Source organism: Gigantopelta aegis, chromosome 6 (assembly GCF_016097555.1).
Source record: "Gigantopelta aegis isolate Gae_Host chromosome 6, Gae_host_genome, whole genome shotgun sequence".
NCBI lineage: Eukaryota > Metazoa > Mollusca > Gastropoda > Neomphalida > Peltospiridae > Gigantopelta > Gigantopelta aegis.
Genome location: NC_054704.1, coordinates 58759766 through 58778666, shown reverse-complemented (window position 1 = coordinate 58778666; position 18901 = coordinate 58759766). Strand labels below are relative to the sequence as shown.

The window sequence follows — 18901 nt, the reverse complement described above, 5'->3', positions numbered from 1 at the left end:
CCATATTGGCAACCATCTTGTATTCAGGTGACCCATTTATGAAATCTGAATTATGAAGGAAGGAAATGTTTTATTTACCGACACACTCAACACATTTTATTTACGCTTATATGGCATCAGACATATGGTTACGGACCACACAGATACTGAGAGAAGAAACCCGCTGTCGCCACTTCATGGGCTACTCTTTTCGATTAGCAGCAAGGGATCTTTTATGTGCACCATCCCACAGACAGAATAGTACATACTACAGCCTTTGTTACACCAGTTGTGGAGCACTGCCTGGAACGAGAAATAGCCCAATGGGTCCACCGACAGGGATCGATCCTAGACCGACCGCGTATCAAGTGAATGCATTACCCGCCCTCATGAATTATGATGACACCAATTATGATGGCACCAGTGTCTTTCCTGGCTCCTAAAACCATGGGGTAGATATAAAAATTGTTCTTTGTTTTCTGATTTCGCCATCATCTTGGCCGCCATCTTGGAGTTTTCAAATTTCTCAAGGATGGCACCCAGTGGATTATCGATGTGAACCCCCAACAGTGTCAGAATCCAAAGATAACAACTATGTGTCAAATTTTGCACACCCAAGTGGTAATTCTTCGAGACTATCATAAAGACAATGACAATGACCTTTATTCTCATAAACTGTAGGCTTACAGTGTAGAGAAGAATGAAACACACACACATACACACACACACACACACACACATATATATATAGATGCTATGATAGGTACTATATAAAATTAGTGGGCAATGGGTGGAGTGGTGCCATATTTGTCAAAATGGCCACAAGGAAATTTTGAAATACAAATCTAATTGACATGTTCTGTTGTTTTAAATGTTTGACTATGGTTTATAAAAATAAGGAATTGCTTATAATAAATATTTAATGTGATTAGATACAATGTAATTGTTATTGGAAACTCAGACAGTATTTACATACTTAAAAGTTGGTATCCTGACATTAAAAGATGCAAACTCAATGTGTTCAGTCGGAATAAAATCTGTTCAGTTAGGTTTGTTAATGGTTTGACAATGTAAATTCTAATTTGCTGTCAAAGTGTTGCTTAAACATTTCACTACCTGTAATTCTGTTGGGTTTTTTTATATATTATATTTATACCATCTCCTATTAATGAGCCATAAATTTATAAGTGCATTTGAAGAAATCAGTCAGCTCTCATAGTGAAGCCATGTTTCATTAGCTTTCCCCATTCCCCATTGTTTATAAGTGTCCGGTTGTTTCTGTCAGTTGCGCTATAGGCCAAAACCAACTTTTCTTCAGTGCTAACTTTGATTCAAACTCCATTCAGAGCCATGTACAGAGATTATTGTCAAGGTCAAGGTCATTGTGAACTTGCATGATCGAGTGATGGCTAATTAATCAACCAGTATAGTTTAATTAAATAAAATGACAAAATCATAATATTTTTTATTATGCACTGAATATGTGCTATAGTGTGTATACTACCAAAATCAAATCCCATAGACGACAATAGTAACATATGTGGCTAAAACTCCTACCTGCAACATATCAACCGACATAAACGCCACGGATATAAATACTACCACCCCTTACACTTAAAGTGAATCAGAAAAAAATGGGGGTCAAGCTGCTCGTTTCTGAGATAACGTGTAGCGTCTGACTACCCTAGTTTCGCACAAAATTCGAGTACTTTTTTTTACAGGTACCCCATACATGTTTCAAGCACAAGGCTACTTGACACATTGGTACTAGATGAAATAAAATTGCACTTTTTTTTACCCAGATGAAACTATTATTTTTTACAACGAACACACTCACATTTATAACCAATCACAGGACTTGTAGTGTTCACTTCTCTATCAAAAGTTCGGTGCACCTCAAACTTTGACCCAGCCGGAAGTTATTTGGTTTAGTACTACCTTTAGTGGTGTCATAAAAAAAAACCCACTTTAACGTTATCTTTCTTATAGTCAAGATTATGAAATAAATGTTAAATATGTTAAGAGTCTGGATTTGTTTTCACATGTACATGTAGGAAAAGAAAATAGACAATGAACAGAAATTCAAAGTAAAATACTTCTATGGTCAATCCTGCTAAGTAGGTGTATACATTTGTAGTTGTAATCATCAAAATCATTCTGAGGCTCATGTATGTTCTAACCAATTGTGTAACTCAAACTAGACTGATTGGTGCAAACCAATCAGAACCAATGAAATTCCAATTATTTCCCACCACAAATGTAAATTATGGAAAGTAAGAGGGAGTACATTATGGGCTCAGCATTGTGTACCTTATTGTATACATTAAACCATTCTGGGTGGTGATCCATCTTGTCAGCAAGAAGTGCTACCCGAGTCATGAATCCAAATGCCTGCAATTACAAACCAACAGGTTACCTCAACCTATTCTACAGATCTGAAAAAGCATGATTCAACAAAATATTAAAACTTAGAAGTCTGTATTAAAGTTCCTATGTCAGAGTTGAGACTACCATATTTTGTTATTTGTAATATACAAATTAATCAATCCCATAATTAACTCTAGTCTAGAATTTAATAAGACTTGCACTGGACAAGAGGGTTTCCTGAATAATCGGTGGCTAAATATAGCATGGCCACCATCTTTGTTTCTTTTTTTCAGTTGATCGCAAAGAATTCTGGGTCAATTTGGTGTTTTTAATGTATACATTGACCGAGTTAGTTCAAGATTTGGACAGAGGTCAGTCGGGTAAGGACAAACAAACTTAATTTTTAATTCCGCCTGGCACCTTTCAAGTTAGTCCTAGCACCCAAAAAGTATATTTTCTTATTTATGATAGCACATTTGATGGAGAAAATCTCATCTTAGATTCTCATTTGATTATCGTTGCCCATTAACCTTTTTATTTGTATCTGAACTACTGAAGAAAATTGTTCATGTAAACACTAAAACCAAACGAACGACATAATGGTTGTCTAAAAAATTCAAATGCTCTTAGGAACTGTATACCAATAATATATACTTTTTATTGGAACTCTGATGATTAACAAAATACTTTTTAATGTGACCCTAATAAGGGTTCATATATATGGTAATTTTGTTCTCCTTGCAGCAAATGACTTTCATTTAGCTGCTATGTAAGTATTTTTAAGAAATATGAAAACATTCTTTTTTCTAAGGCATGACAAAAAGAAAAGAAAAAACCCATATATGTATTCTTTTAAAACAATATCTTAGCTATTGGCTATTATTATTAAATATCAGTGTCTTAACAAATAGTTATTGCAACACTTGTTTTAAAAAGTGAGACATGGGCTACTCTTTAAATTTTAAGTTGTGCATGTTTTAATTAATCAAAATGGTGTAATATATATATAGTATATGTATTTCTTTGTACAATACCAAAACAGTTTGTATAAACCTGATTAAAATCCTTGAAGAGAAATTCTTTGTATATCGCATCTCGGTCTGAAACAGTGGACCAGCCAGCACTTTTCAGCGGTTCAAGAACTTTTCCTCGTTCCTCGTCAGTCAGTTTGGCACGTTTTGCTTCAGATGCCTGCAAAAATACCCACAGTACACCAAACAAACATTATACATTGCACTTCACAAACCGCAAAGGTACTATGTCAAAGTTGCAATAATGGCGGTTACACACAAATATTTATTAATTTTTGCTATGAAATAAAAGTTTATACCTTCAGATGAATGCCTATAAAAAATTTCAACCAAATATCCCATTTACTAGTAGATTTTTTTGTTATTTTAGGGGGGGAATCTAGATAGTGTGTCACACTCATTTAACTAGTAATGTCACTGTTTTATGCGTACACAATGCATGGCTTTCTGTTATGTACACCAGTTGTGGTACACTGGCTGGAACAAGGAATAGCCCAATGGGGATTAACCCTAAGGTCGACAACAGTCACTTTTCACACACTTGTTATAGCTTCATACATATTAAATATAGCATATCTCACCGTAATTTACATGAAATCTATATTTCATAAATGGGTCAATCCATCTCTAATAACCAATAATTAAGGTTGCCCTTTGTGCTATATATTTCAAGTCCCATTATTTTAGGAAATAATATAAAAAGAAATGAAATTTTCTATGAAGATTATGAAGGTCTGATATATTTGTTAAACAGAATGCCTAGAGACAATTCAAAAATCTTTTAAATTCCATTTATCTTACAAGCAGCCATTTTTGAGACATTAAAAGTCTTACATTCATTACACTGTCACACATTTAAAAAAACAAAAACATTTTGTCAAGTCCACCCCAATTGCTGTACAAATTTTAAATATTACACCTATTGGATGATTAATTATGGAGCATCATCCTGAAATCGTTAAAAAAAAAAGAAGTAATTTGGGGGCCAATATCAATGAAAAAAATATCAATGTGGGTATACTTTATAAATCCTGAAAATTTACTTTTATACCACAACGCATGATCAAGATTAAGGCACTCAGTCACGGATTTAGTGGGCCTTATTTCTCTAAATATGGATTATAAATGGAAATTACATTCATTTGGCATACCAAACCTGGTTATTGTATCATCCAAAACATTTTTAATTGAACCACGATCGAGGAAATTCTATGACATGCTTCATTTTTAAATTTTGGAACTCTTTTTGTGAAGTCTTAAAACATACGGCAAAACCAACTTGTATTGATGAGGCTATATATACGACAGCCGTGTATGATATCCTTGAATTTTATATATACGACCCCCATGTATAGAGACTTGACAAATGAATGAATGAATGAATGAATGAATGTTTAACGACACCCCAGCACGAAAAATACATCGGCTATTGGGTGTCAAACTATGGTAATGCAAATAAATAAAGTGATGATCAACATCAATATAAAAATTCAAGGTTTAAACAAAAACAGTGTAAAGAACTGTGCAAAAATACAAATACCACAGAATTTTACGGACACCGAATTTTACTCTAAACTTCAATTTGTGCTGTATTGGCCATTCTCAAAGAGAATGTTACACCCCTGCACCACGGTGAGGTTACAGCACGCGCAGGGGTGACAAATGAGTGTTGGCTATATACATGGCAAATAATTAAAATATATAACATTTCATGACAAAATAATGGTGAATACGCTGAAATAAAATAATAAACAGTCGGAACATGAACACACAATTTTTAAAATTATTAATATGATTTAAAAAATAAAATAATTTGTGTATTTTGGGGTGGGGTGGGGGGGTGCTTGGAATTTAGTAGGGGCGGGAGTCTAGACGGTACTCAGTTCGAAAGCGGTAACATGTTTTCCAGCGTCGCCAATGTTCAGTCGGTCGGTTTTTTGCAAAATGTTTGTCAATTATTTTGACCGATTCGTAAAGTGGTCATTCAGTTTCTGTCACATGTTTTTCCGTACAAAGGTTGGCTTAATTATAACTAACCTCAGCTGAATCCACTTCTACATGCAGAGGAAAGTTCAGCCTGTCATTTGTGTGTGTGCACACGTTAATATTGCATTTTTATAGCAAAAAACAAACCCAGATAAAACCCAGTCCCCTCCACCCCAAAAAGGTAGTAGTAGGCTGCTAATAAAAAAAATAACAATAATAATAATTATAACACAAAATTATTATTATTATTATTATTATTGCTATTATAATGTTGGTAAAATCACATATCGGTGGAGTGGGTGGGGACGTTACATAAATTTAGAGGGGGACCCGGAAGTGATCTTGGCGTTACTGGTATAAAATATATGGGCCATTCCATGGTAACAATTTAAGCCAGGACGTGACATTCGGAATCTTATGATCATCTCCTTCACTAAAAATCCTTTTTAAATGGAAATGCAGTTTTATCATTTATAGACTCATTACATATAGTAGTATAAGCATGTCAGGACTAATTTTGGTTTTTGTAAAAAAAAAAGAAGATTTATAAAGTGAAAAGTAAAATGTGCCAAGACGTAATGAAAATGGACATCACTTTTTTAACATTGCAGTAAATTCCAAAACTCTGCTCACCTGATAGAATGTTTGCTTATTGAAATACACTGTTTAACACAATATCCAGTCTATTTCTGTATGCCATATAGAAATTTACTAAAAAAAATATTCTTTATGATGTAATATTTACTTTTAAAAGTTTCAGGACGTGACGCGCCACGACGTGACGTTTTGTCCAGTTCACTTTTACAACTACTACATGATATGTATATCAAATACTACTAATGAAACACTGTTAGTTTATGAAACCAATTATATTTACTTGTTTTAAGTTTTTTTTATCATCAAAATAAGTGCATTTAAACTATGTTTGTCTAATGCAGTAACAAGATGTTCATGGGTAAACTGGTTGCTTTATTCCCGGCATAAAAGCCCATTGCATTATACTGCCCATCAAAAAGATGCCGTAAGCTCCCAATCTACCCACAAACAAGTAGCCAGTAGGGGTACTTTAGAATAATTATTACGTTGTAGGCCATAGTTTTTTGTGTATATCTAAACTGTTATTCTATGGCATTAAAGGTAGAGATTTAACTAAAACAGTCATAGCGGCGAGTCGGGACTGGAACGGCACCAGATAGGTATCGCTTTTCCAATCACCTAACATTTTAATCCATTCAGTAGGCAGTCCAGCTTGAAGGGCCCAAGTTGCCCCACCCCTGCGAAATGAATGCCCGGTGTACTGATCCTCTGGATATCCAATATCCGTTAATACCTTCCTAAGTTTGCCCAAGAAGGAACTATATAGTAAGGGGCTAATTCTAGTGGACGTGTGGCTTAAGAAAGCTGGAGCATGACTGTTTGGTATGTTGACCAAAGAGAAGGCTCGCATCAGGGCCGATACCGCACACAGGGGGTGATTCGGCAAATAGGGGAGGGGGTATAGAGAGGACCCGCTCCTTAAACTGTATAGTCTTTGTTAAGCGCACTGACATAACAGCTCCCCAGTGATAAAAGGTAAAGTCATCCCTGGTTGGGTGGCATAACTGATTAAAATCTTCGGACTTTTCCGGTAGTAAGTTAGATTTCCGTAGCAGTGCATAAAACGCTGTGAGACACACTGCCCAGAACATAGCATCATCCAAACATTGCATATCAAGCCTTTCATAAATTTGGCACAAAATAGCTAGGGTAATAGGTAGTTTTCTAGACACCGCATCACCCTTTTGTCGTTTGATGCCCGATAAGGTCGTTTTCAAAATATAGTTATCTTGCAGTGGGCTAGGAACCCGCATTCCTTATGAATGTGTTGAATAATATTAAGATATTGTTTGATAGACGAAAACTTCAGTGTTCGAGCTAGAAAGGTGGCATATCTAGCCACGAGTACTGGTGACGCCGGCACTGGTTCATACCCTAATAGACAGCAAAACTTATAGTACGCCCGTCGATGGGTGTCGTATGTCTTTTTGGTATTGTCCGAGAAGGCAGAAGCTCTGAAGTTTGCGAGTTCGCTATCCAATGCTTTCTCCAAAACCACTTGATCACCTGTGAAAGGAGAAAACTCAGAGTAGAAGAGGACATGTGATTGTATAATAAATGCACTGGTGTTATTGGCTGAACATGCGAGTCCTACCAACTGGCTACACCAACTGAACACGTTTGTTGGGCAATGTATTCTAGATATTAAGTCCGCTACAATATTCAGTTTTCCCTGGATATGTATAGCTTTTAGATAAAAGTTGTTTAATGATGACAACCAAAATAACTCCCTTAGAGCATGCATGGTATTAGGGTTCTTTGAAGTTCCTTTATTTATTGCCGCTCTTGCAGTAACACTGTCTGTGTATATTATCACCCGCTTATTGCGCCACAGGTGGCCCCACCGTCGGGCCGAGAACAGCACTGCTAGGATTTCCTTATTGTTTATATGGAGTGTGGAAGCTACTGGGAAATCTTTGTGAAAGTTTACGTAAAACCAGTCGTTATTATATGTTCCACCACATCCCTCCAAACAAGAATCCGTGTGCATTGTTATTACCGCTTTATTGTCCAGGAAAAAATTCTTCCCATTAAAACATTTTAAAAACTTTTCCCACTAAGTAATATCGCGCCGAAATTCATCACTTAAAATTGCCTTGTGATGAGGTTGCTGCATATTTGAGATAGCGTCGAGAATGCGTCGAAGGAATGTTCTCCCCCCGTGGACCACGTTGCCTGCAAAGTTGAGTTTTCCTGCCAAACTCTGTAGTTGCCTTTTTGTTGCTCTTTTCTTGTTAAAGAAGTCACTGAGCAACTGCTGAAGTGCCTCAATTTTTGCGCCAGGTAACTCCATTATCATAGTGAGGGTTTTAGAGTCGAGAACAATGCCAAGGAAAGTTATACATTGGGTGGGACCAACAACTTTTCTCCAATTTATCAGAAATCCCAGTTTGCGAAGGAGGGCTAGGAGGATGTTTAAGGCTTCTTGACATTCGTTGTACGTTTCGCAAATTAAAAGAAAATCGTCCAGATAGCATACAGATCCTGTATATCCTTTTTTGATCATCGTGTCGTACGGACTGGGTGATACGATGGAATATTCCAGGTGACGCACTGCTGCCAAAGGGTAGACGAGTGTCATACATATAGGTGGTATGACAGTCGCCTGAAAACTTCCATTTTAAACCTGTTGCAGAATAACATTCTCGGTGTATCGGAACTGAACGGTATGCTGCTTTTAAATCGACTTTTGCCATAAAAGAGTTTTGTTTTATTTCTTTAGTAGCTTGTTCAACTGTTTGGAAAGTTTGTTTTTCTATTGTGACATAATCATTGACAGCATTTCCTAGAGGTCTTGAACAGTCATGAATAATGCGTATTTCTGTTGTGCCAGGTTTTGGTATGGCTCCCAGGGCACTCACTATAATAGGATTCACCGAGGTTATGACATAATTCCCCTCTGCCAGTTCAGTGTTTATTTGTGCTTCAACTGCAAGTCCGTTGCTAGTCGCCGATTCGTAGTTTTCACAGTTGACATTTTTATGTGTTGACCCCACGTCTGTAATCCTGAAGCCATTGCGAATACCCTCAATAATAAAATCCTTATCTGCATCGTTCTCGAGTTTCGTGTCCCACACATCTAAACAATTACGTAATTGACAGACATTTAATGCTGGATCCGCGGGGTTAATGCGTTTTTTGGCTCGGCATTTCCAGTGTTGTGCTGATGTTGAGGATGTCCTGCCACCTTGCAAATTAAACACACGTGTCTAAATTTACACCGTCCACCAAACGTACAGCTGGTACCCATATTGTACTGCAGGCACGGCTCATCAGTCTGTTGGAACCGCCTGTTGTGCTGATTACCGATCGCGTACTGTGGTCGTAAAGAATCTCCCACATGTGCATGCGTCGACATCTTGTTCCGCAATATTATTGTAGACAGATGTTGGGAATCTGCACCCCAGGGAAATTTATAATTCACCTGCAGATATCTGTATTCTCTGTCATACAGTAACACAGAGGGCCATTCAAAGCGTTCCGCGAACTCGAATATTTTTACTGTACATGCCATGTAATTGTCCATCTCAAGACCAGATAATTTCCCCTCGTTTTTCAAGGCATACATAATTCTTGTGTTGGTGGCCCCCCATTGTTCTAGCATCACCGATTCTAGGCGGGGTCGTTTGGGTCCTGCCTCAAGAAAAATTCTAGAGCCGTTTTGGGTTGAAAGAATTTGTTCATTTTTTATGGTGATTGATGGCTTGATGAAGTCTATAATTTCTAAAGGTTTCTCACCTTTATCCATTCGAAGGAACACGGTCGGATCTTGATCTATTCTGCCAACTGCTGATGTGTCCATTATTGGTGTCTGTCCGTTTGAGAAGGTTGTTGCTGTTGTTGGACTTGGTCGAACGTCAACCCCGTTGCCATTCGAGACATAGCTTCCATGTTGTCCTGAGCCGATCTTAGTAAATCTTGCTGGGGATCTCCACTTGAAGGTGGGGTCTTCTTGCAAAATGCCTTAACGCCCACCTTTAGTAAGATGGCTTGTCCCATGGTCAAACCGACACTGTCTATCATTGTATCCATCATGTACTGTATTACGCAAAATTCAGCGCAACCAAAATGCTCAAGCTTGTCAAGGCTTTCTGCCTTAAGCCACAATGAATGTGCCCATTCACTAAATTCTAAATCATCCACCATGTTGATTAAAATTAAAAATAAAGTAAACTGAGATTAAATATTCTTCATTCTATGCTAGTGCTAAATACCACAAGACTAAGCACGGCAGTCGTGCTATCTTACATGTAGTTACCACGCCGTATACCAGGCCTCCGATTGGCTGCGTCTACAGTGTCCAAGATGTTACCAATGCCAGGACATCGCAGCTTCCCGCCATGCCCCCGGCATCTGATTGGCTGGTTCTCATCTGACCCTGATTACCCTATTGCCAGATGGTCGGTGACCGCACGCCGTTTAAACCGTAATTAGTGTTTAATTACTTACAAAATCCTAATTAATTGAACTGTCTTTGTGTAAAAAAAAAAAATCTCATACAATATTCATATAATATACTTTTATAACCAGTGACCATACTGTCATGTGTGTATATTTTGAGTTTTATTGCCCCTTGCAATTCTGCGCATTTGAAATATGACTACATACAGTAAAATAACCTTTAAGTCATATTTATTTGCGGTAAAATTCACTTTTAAAATATTTATGTAACCAGCTTCAAAATTGCAATCGGTGAAAAATTATTAAGTTTCAGTTTGTATACTATCCAAAGTTTGCAGTTTGTAATTTTTATTTTCATTTATTTATTATTTTATTTTTTTAGTACAACAGGGGCAATATTACGCTATTCATATGTCTATGGAAAACGTACACAGAAGGGTTCGCTAGATTCATATACAACCTCCTCCCCCCCCCCCCCCCCCCCCATCCCAGATGGTTCAGTAATATGGATCAATCAAATACTTATTTCCCGCAGGGCACAATATTTCACACGAACCGCAAACTGGTTATGTTATGACCTGTAAACGTTCAGAAATTAAAACTTGCAAATTTCACAATTACAGGACGTTTATTCACGCAGACATTCTATAAAATATCCTCTTAAAATTGACTCGAAAAAAGATTTTTAAAAAAAGAAGAAAAAAAAGCCTCTGAAAAGGCTCAGATTGCATCTACAGGTGTCCTGAGTTTCATACTTTTCACAGGGGGAGGCCCCCCAAATTTCCCCGCTCGGGCACGCTATTGGCGTACATAATGCTAATATAATTCCTGGCTATGCCCCTGTATTTTGTTTCAGTACTGGGGCTGATATTCAGTTCTTTTATAATATTGTTAACTTTAGCAAGCATTAAAGACATTTTTTTTTGGTAAAATGTTTTCTTTTGTATTTGTTTTAACTTTATGTTTCAGCTAAAAACTATGTATTTAAAATATAATTTCAATGTAATTTTGAGGTAACCAATCAGGTAACCCACGGGTTATGCAAATATAATTCACATAACCGAACAATTGGTTACCTAGGTAAAAACCACGTGAACTGACTTCTGGTTCCCTCAGATTTCGAAATATTGTCCCCTGTTACCGCCTAGATGTATCCGATACATTTTTGCTGTGTATATAGCCAGCCTTCGTTAGATGCTATATACACGGCCGTCGTATATATAGCCATATAGTATACAAACACCGTCTAGTAACAATTCCTATCCTAAGCCAACTGTTATGGCATATTTTACATAACAATGAATTTGACAAGGTGGAAAATGAAGGTGTTTATGATCCAGATGGTTTTATTTTTTTGTGTACAACTAACAATAAATTTACCTATAGATGCAAACACCTAACTAGTCGGGACTGTCAACGTTTAACATGCTTCTGTTACTAAAATAAATTAATGTATAAGCTTATTATCATTCAGTACATGTTTTTATTAATTTTTAATAACCTATTTCATTGTTGTTGTTTTTCTATTTACCCTACGTCGCAGAGGACGGTCAAGTGTTCTCGTTATAAATGTATGTACACAAGTTTGGTAAATCGTTTTAACACTGTGGTTATTCGGGGGATGCCCACCACGTGACTCAAAAATAATACGTCACACCTTTGCTCTCCAAATAGCCGTTATTTTTCTTTGAATTATAAACCGTTGACAAAATTAAATTATTTTTATAAAATATAAATAATAAGTGGGATATGGTGGTTATGTAGATGGTTCAATAAAGTACTTTTAGGTACAAATCAAATGTATATATTTTCTGATAATACTTTGTTGGGTCATTAATTAGGTCAACCATCCATGACAGAGCACCTTTAATATTGTATATATAAGATATATATATATATATATATAGGCCTATGTCCCACAGCATGTCCTTCAGCACCAAATAGGTCTAATTAACGAGCTGCTCTCGGAAGTCCTACTAAATTCCAAACCTATACGTAGCTCCAAACCTTTCCATTTAGATCGACCATTCAAAATTGCACCTAAATTCCTTCATCAAAAATGTACACAGGGTTGAAAATTAATATGAAAACCATGGTCGCCAGCAGGGCCAGTTGAAGAAAAATCTTACTGACCCTTCTCAAAAACAACTAGTCCTGCAATTTAACTGCACAACGAAAATCAAAACTTTTAAATTTTCTTTGTTGAATAATAACCATCTATAATAATAACCATGTATATACTAGTAGTCCGTTTGCATCGAAAGGTAAATGATGAATTTGCAAATAACTTCATGATGAATGAAGTTAAAATTCATATTAAAAACATTAAGTTTTAAACCCATACCAACGCAAATAACTTTTTTTTTTAAAGAAATCCATTATAAATAAAAATGTTTCATTACAAATTACAATTCAATGATACAAATTAAATGTAATTTTTAATACGGGTCAAGAAAAATGCTACAAAAGCCAATTTATGCAGCTTGATGTGCATTGTCTCTGAAGTAATCGATAATGCAGTATAACGAGACTAAAGCCTTAAAAGGTAGTACTGCACGTGTTTTAGTCAATTAGTCTGGGAGTGGCAGTCCTCTATCACGATGCAAGAGCTGAAGAGGAATGAACTCCAGTAAAGGAATTCCTCAGGAGTGGCTGTCCTCCTACAGACAAGGCACTAGATAAATATTGATGGAATCATCCACTATTTTCCCAAAATACCCATTCGACTCTGCATTGCCCTGATTTCGTATTGTGGTTTTGTCGTACAGATTTACTTAGGATGTTCCATCAAGATTGAATGTGGGTGCTGTCGGATTTCTTTCTGTAGTATGTATATTAGTGATTTAATATGTGGATTTTTTTTAATCAGTCACCTCGAAAATGATCGATGTAACAGTATTTGACGTCAAACATAGGATTGTTGTTGTATTAGCGCGGAAATCTTTGCCAACTTTTTGGTTGTCAGGAATTGCCAAAAAAATACATAGCTTGGTCTCTGACTGTCCAAATGTCCGTCTTGCTCTCTTACAGTCAGAGTACTCGGGCTACTGCCAGTGCAGACGGTCCCCACTACTACCCACCCCACACCTTTCCTGTCCTGGCCGGCACCTGTGCCCAGGATCGGCGTGCGCTACAACAGCTTGCTTTGAATGTGCACGTTAAACAATTTCATCCATGATCATGATTCCATCCATCCATCCACAGCATGTCCCACCGTCCGTGCCAGTTATCTCCACTTGGCAGGTCGGAGCGGTTATAGAATCTGTCCGCCACTAATCCTTTTGTAAAAAGAGGGATTTTTTGGTGGGACATGTTTTTTGGCGGAGGAAAAAGAAAGAAAGAAAAAAAAAATATTTAGAAAAAAATAATAATAAAAATAAATAAAAATATGGACATTAAGACTTATTGGGGGGGCCAGCCCCCCCAGCCCCCTTGTTAACCCTAATCACTCTGTAGCCGTGTAGGCTATCAACACTCCTCTGTAACAATCGACCAACAAAGTTCCTAAATTAAAATAAAGTAAAACAGAAAATCACTCGACCCTATGTTCCTAAAACAAACAAAACCCTAACCCTTCCTGAAATAAAACACAAAATAACGCAAAGTTCCTAAAATAAAATAAAATGGAAATTAACTCGAGTTATTGGCTTTATTACATATTCGTTATTTAGTTAGACCGCACCGGAAGACTGGTAGCGCCTCTCACATCCGTTACACCATTGCCGAATGCAAGGTTTGAAAAGCACATGTTAGTTAACGTCTATAAAACATTTATTGTTTAATATTGGAAGAATACCAGTACTTGTATCAGGTATAAAATACATTGATAAAACTTTATAACAAATATAGAACTCGTGTTACTTGCCACTTTACGTTTTATTCAGTGGCAAAGTGAAAAAGTAGCGATATCGCATTTAATTATTGAAAAATAGTGTTGTTATTATTGCAAGTATTTATTTTTGTGAAGTAATTAAATTTAATTTATTACTCTTGCAGTACATGACAAAATTTAGATGTTTTGATTTATTGTATAACTGTGATCGCCCGTTAACAACATCTTCCTGTTTGTGTTTACTACAATCCAAGATGGCGGATATTTGTTTACATTTTCAATGATTTGTTATTATGAATACATTTATTGTGGCCCTGACACATCTGTTGTTAGGGAATCACATAAAAATAATCCCTATAACCACATCTTTATAATTAACGGATGTAGGACAAAATGTCACTGGAAAAAATGTTAAGTCAAAATATCAACTATAAATGTAATGTATTAAAGTGGAAGGAAGGAAATGTTTTGTTTAACGACACACTCAACACATTTTATTTACGGTTATATGGCATCAGACATATGGTTAAGAACCACACAGATATTGTGAGAGGAAACCCGCTGTCGCCACTTCATGGGCTACTCTTTTTTGATTAGCATCAAGGGATCTTTTATATGCACCATCCCACCGACAGGATAGTACGCACCACAGCCTTTGTTACACCAGTTGTGGAGCACTGACTGTAATCAATTAAAGTGGTACCCAGGTAAAAATGTCAACTTTGACATTATACTTAATGTGTAAAAAAAACTTTTTAAAATCCTAACCATGTATTCTACGACTTTTCGTTTCACCAATTAAACCACTGTTTGCACACCTTTGACAATGACAGCACTAAATGTGTATATAATTGTCTCAATAACACAGCATGGGTGATGTAAAAAAAAATTAATGCCACTAACTTATTTTAAAAAAATCAAAAACCATACAAACAACAATGAAGCATTCTCTCTAATTATTCCAGATTTTGTAATTATGAAGAAACTCGATTTCCCAAAACCTAACACATACATCTGTTATCTCTCTCGCTCTGTCTCACTTCTCTCTATCTCTCATATAACACACACACACAAGTTGACATTTTGACAGAGATACAACATTAATGGTACACATTTTGTCTTCTTACATATTGACCATTGACCTGTATATCACTTTTTCCATGGCCGACTGATGCTCTTTACTCTGTACAATTGAATGCTGTGATAATGACGATGATGGTAATGTTCATTTGTAATGCACAAATGAGTTTTATTACATTCCACACGTTGTACGATATATGCTTGCAACAAAAATGGCCGTTTTCTTATGTTGAACCCTTTTTGGGGGTGGCTGGGTATTATAATGACCAATTAGTCGATTATACTGATTAAATTAATGGTACTGAAGGTATTTTATTTGAAAATAATGAATACATTCCTACAATTTTGAGTGTGCCAACCTTTTTTTTTTTTTGCAAAACGGAGTTACCTACCCTGATTACAAATGTTTTATTTTGGGGGTCAGGGCTAATTGAATTTATTTATTTTTGAATTTATTTCTTTTAAAGGTATTTCTTCAGTATAGCAAAAAATCAATATCATTCTTGTCATATTTAAAAAGTGTCCGCGGTCCCTAATTTAGTGTATAGTAAATCATCTAAATCATAAATGGTTGTATTTATAATTTAGGTGGCGGACATATTCTATAACCGTACCGGCGGGTCTTGCAGTAGCTTCTATAGTCCATATTATATTAATTATTATATTACACACTTTGCTGGATATTGTAAATTACCATTTTCTTTAATCCTCTTCTGATACACACCAAACGAGTGTGTGAAAGACCTAACTGGAACAAATGGCACCTCATCCAGTCGCGCTTATCGGTGACCAGTCATAAATTGTTACCAATGAGATATATAATACCGGAAATACAGTCTAGCAGTTATAAAAATGTTCGTTTTCCGCGTACATTTATAATGTGATGCAGGTGTTATATTCGGATATCCGGTATACACTGTACACTGTTAGGTATGAAAACCGAAACCAGGAAATAAAAAAGAGAAAGAAATCTGTATGCATCCAACGATTTCACTTCCATAAAACGGTGTTTAAAAAAGTTAGTGTTTTGTTATGCATAACAATTTTGACATGACTGTTGGTAACTTCACTTTTGAGCTGTTTTTAGTTTTTATCGTTTTTTGGAGCAAGACAGTGCATGCCACACAGATAGAGGGTGAGTTTGAATAGAATTTTACCGGTTGGAAACAGCTTTTTTTCATTTCAGGACTCTAGGCCAACATAGGTTTTTTCCAGTAGGCTACCAGGGACATAGGTTTGGAGAAGAAGTTCGCTGAAGCCAAACTATTATTTTCTTTAATATTGGGAGCCCTAGTCATATAAATGTCCAGGGAAAACGTAGACAAGAGTCAATATAGATTGAGTATGAAAGTGGCTTGGTATCTTCAGTAGTTAATGTTAAAACTTTTATGTCTTAACTATGGTGGCTAAATCAGTGGAAGTTAATATCTTTTTCCTCTTAGCTGTTATAATGTTTTATCCTGCTAGCTGTTTTTGATTTACCCAACTAGTTAAAACATAGCTGAAGCCAGTATTTTCAAGGGTGAATGATGAAGAGGAAGACAACAACAGATGAAGACTCTCACAACATTAAGTGAATCTGCTGCTCAATTATGACAAACCAGATGGCCACCTTCTTTAATTAATCATGGATGGCACCAGATCAGTTTGAAAGCAAATACAGCAACTGTCTGTGTGATTTTCCTAGATGTTCAGTGGAAAAGAAAGAAAATTATGAATTTTGACAACTATTTTAGATTATCATCTGAAATAATTTTATGCTATCTAACACTGTTCTAGTGTGTGTAACATTGAATTCTTTGACTCGCAAAACATATATTTAGACATCAACATTTTCTTCATATGACAAGCAGAAGCTGAAAAACATGTGTTTTGATCATTTTGGTGTTCATCTTGTATCTCGCCACCTGGCGGAGTTAGCCCACAGTCATACCAGTAATAAGTATATAATTACTTTATGTCCCGGGTAAGTCCCTGGCTATTCAGAGACAGGACCCGGGAAGGACAGGCCTGAAACCTTAGTGGTATAGGGGCATGGTAAAAAAGTTCAAAGTCAAGGTGGAAGCCACACAAAACGTATTGATATTTATTTGTTGATATATATAATGAGACTTACACTAAGAGCAACGAAATATCATTATTTAAAGAAGATTCTAAACAGGGGCAACCGAGTATCATAGCATCATATATTGTAAAACAATTGAGAACTTTTAATTACTTTTCTAGTCAAAGAATGAAGGAAGGCAGTATACATAAATATACTCTAAGGCAAAGTGTTTTAATAACAAATATTAAAATAATATTCAAGGTTGTATGCTATCCGGTGTTTTCAAGTGGAATGTCTATGTAAATAAAAACGTTTGTATGAATTAAGTCTAATGTTTAATACAGCGATGAAGACAAAATGTTGAAATAGGCAAGGTATGCAATTTCACCTGCATTGCTACTTATAATCGAAAATGCAATACACATACGGTACTATAAATAGCAGAACTGTGCATTGGCTGTTCGATCAAACTGCCTTAATACCTGTTTCAAAAAATTAATTTAACCTGTGCACTTTGATGGCTCAAAACTAGTTGGTATTCGTCAGACATCATGTTGTATACACTATGACAAATGCAAGTGTCGTATTTGGCTACCGGTATTTCTTCATGCATTTATTTAATTTAACTAAATTATTTACAAATTAATCAATTCCACATATTTAACTCAAAAAGTGCGGTAATAATATTAATTATAAAAGTTAAAAGTGAGAAAAAAGAAGTTATTTAAAACTGAAAAAAACAAAACATTATGTATAAATAGTGACAGCTTTTGCTCTTAGTGCTTTCATGCCTATTGGGCAAACTCCTGGAGAGTTGCATACGTACTTTTGAAATTCTCTGCGATTTTATATAGGGTAATGGCAAGGGCGCAGCGTTATTTGGACCTGCGGGGGGGGGGGGGGGGGGGGGGGGGGGGTATGAACCAAGCAGACTCTTGTCTACGTTTTCCCTGGACATTTATATGACTAGGGCTCCCAATATTAAAGAAAATAATAGTTTGGCTTCAGCGAACTTTGGAAATATATTTAGTAAATGATGTTTTAATTGCATTATATTTTGTTTGCAATAATCTACTTGATGATTTAAAAATGTCTCCCTTAATTTATAATTTAATATGGTTTTCAATTTTCAAGATGGCTGCCAACATTCCCGTTCAAATAGCAGTTCTTTAAATTCCAAAGTGATCTGAGATCTTGGTAATCTTGCAACCGAATTCATTTTTGTTGTGCCTTACTCTAAAAGGCATCCTAGACAACATATAAAATATGTACATTAATGTAGGTAGGGAAAAGTGACTAATTTGCTTAAGTAAAATGGTCGGCACTTGGCATATTTTTCAATAGTATACACATGTATGTGTGCCGATACAAGATATATTTAGGAATACATTGTATTTTATCTGTAATAACTTACTTGAAGACTTAAAAGGCCTCCCTTCATTTATAATTTATCTTTGTTATACTTTTTTAAGATGGCCACCAACATTCCTGTTTGAAATAACAGTTTTATAAAATTCCAATGATCTGAGATCTTGGTAATCTTGCAACATAATTGAGTTTTGTTGTAACTTACTCTCAAAG

At 36.0% G+C, this 18901-nt stretch overlaps 1 protein-coding gene across 1 annotated transcript in view; it reads right to left on the bottom strand.

The window, feature by feature from the left end:
• The window catches only part of LOC121376219 (pterin-4-alpha-carbinolamine dehydratase-like), a 33584-nt gene extending 17463 nt beyond the window's left edge, over positions 1 to 16121 (bottom strand). Inside the window, exons 1-3 of the mRNA XM_041504034.1 lie at positions 15968 to 16121; positions 3400 to 3537; positions 2290 to 2370 (exon numbers count right to left, since the gene is read on the bottom strand). Of these exons, the coding sequence (XP_041359968.1) occupies positions 2290 to 2370; positions 3400 to 3537; positions 15968 to 16042 (294 nt within the window). The 5' untranslated portion in view covers positions 16043 to 16121. The remainder of the gene's footprint in view (positions 1 to 2289; positions 2371 to 3399; positions 3538 to 15967) is intronic.
• Positions 16122 to 18901: the final 2780 nt, after the last annotated feature.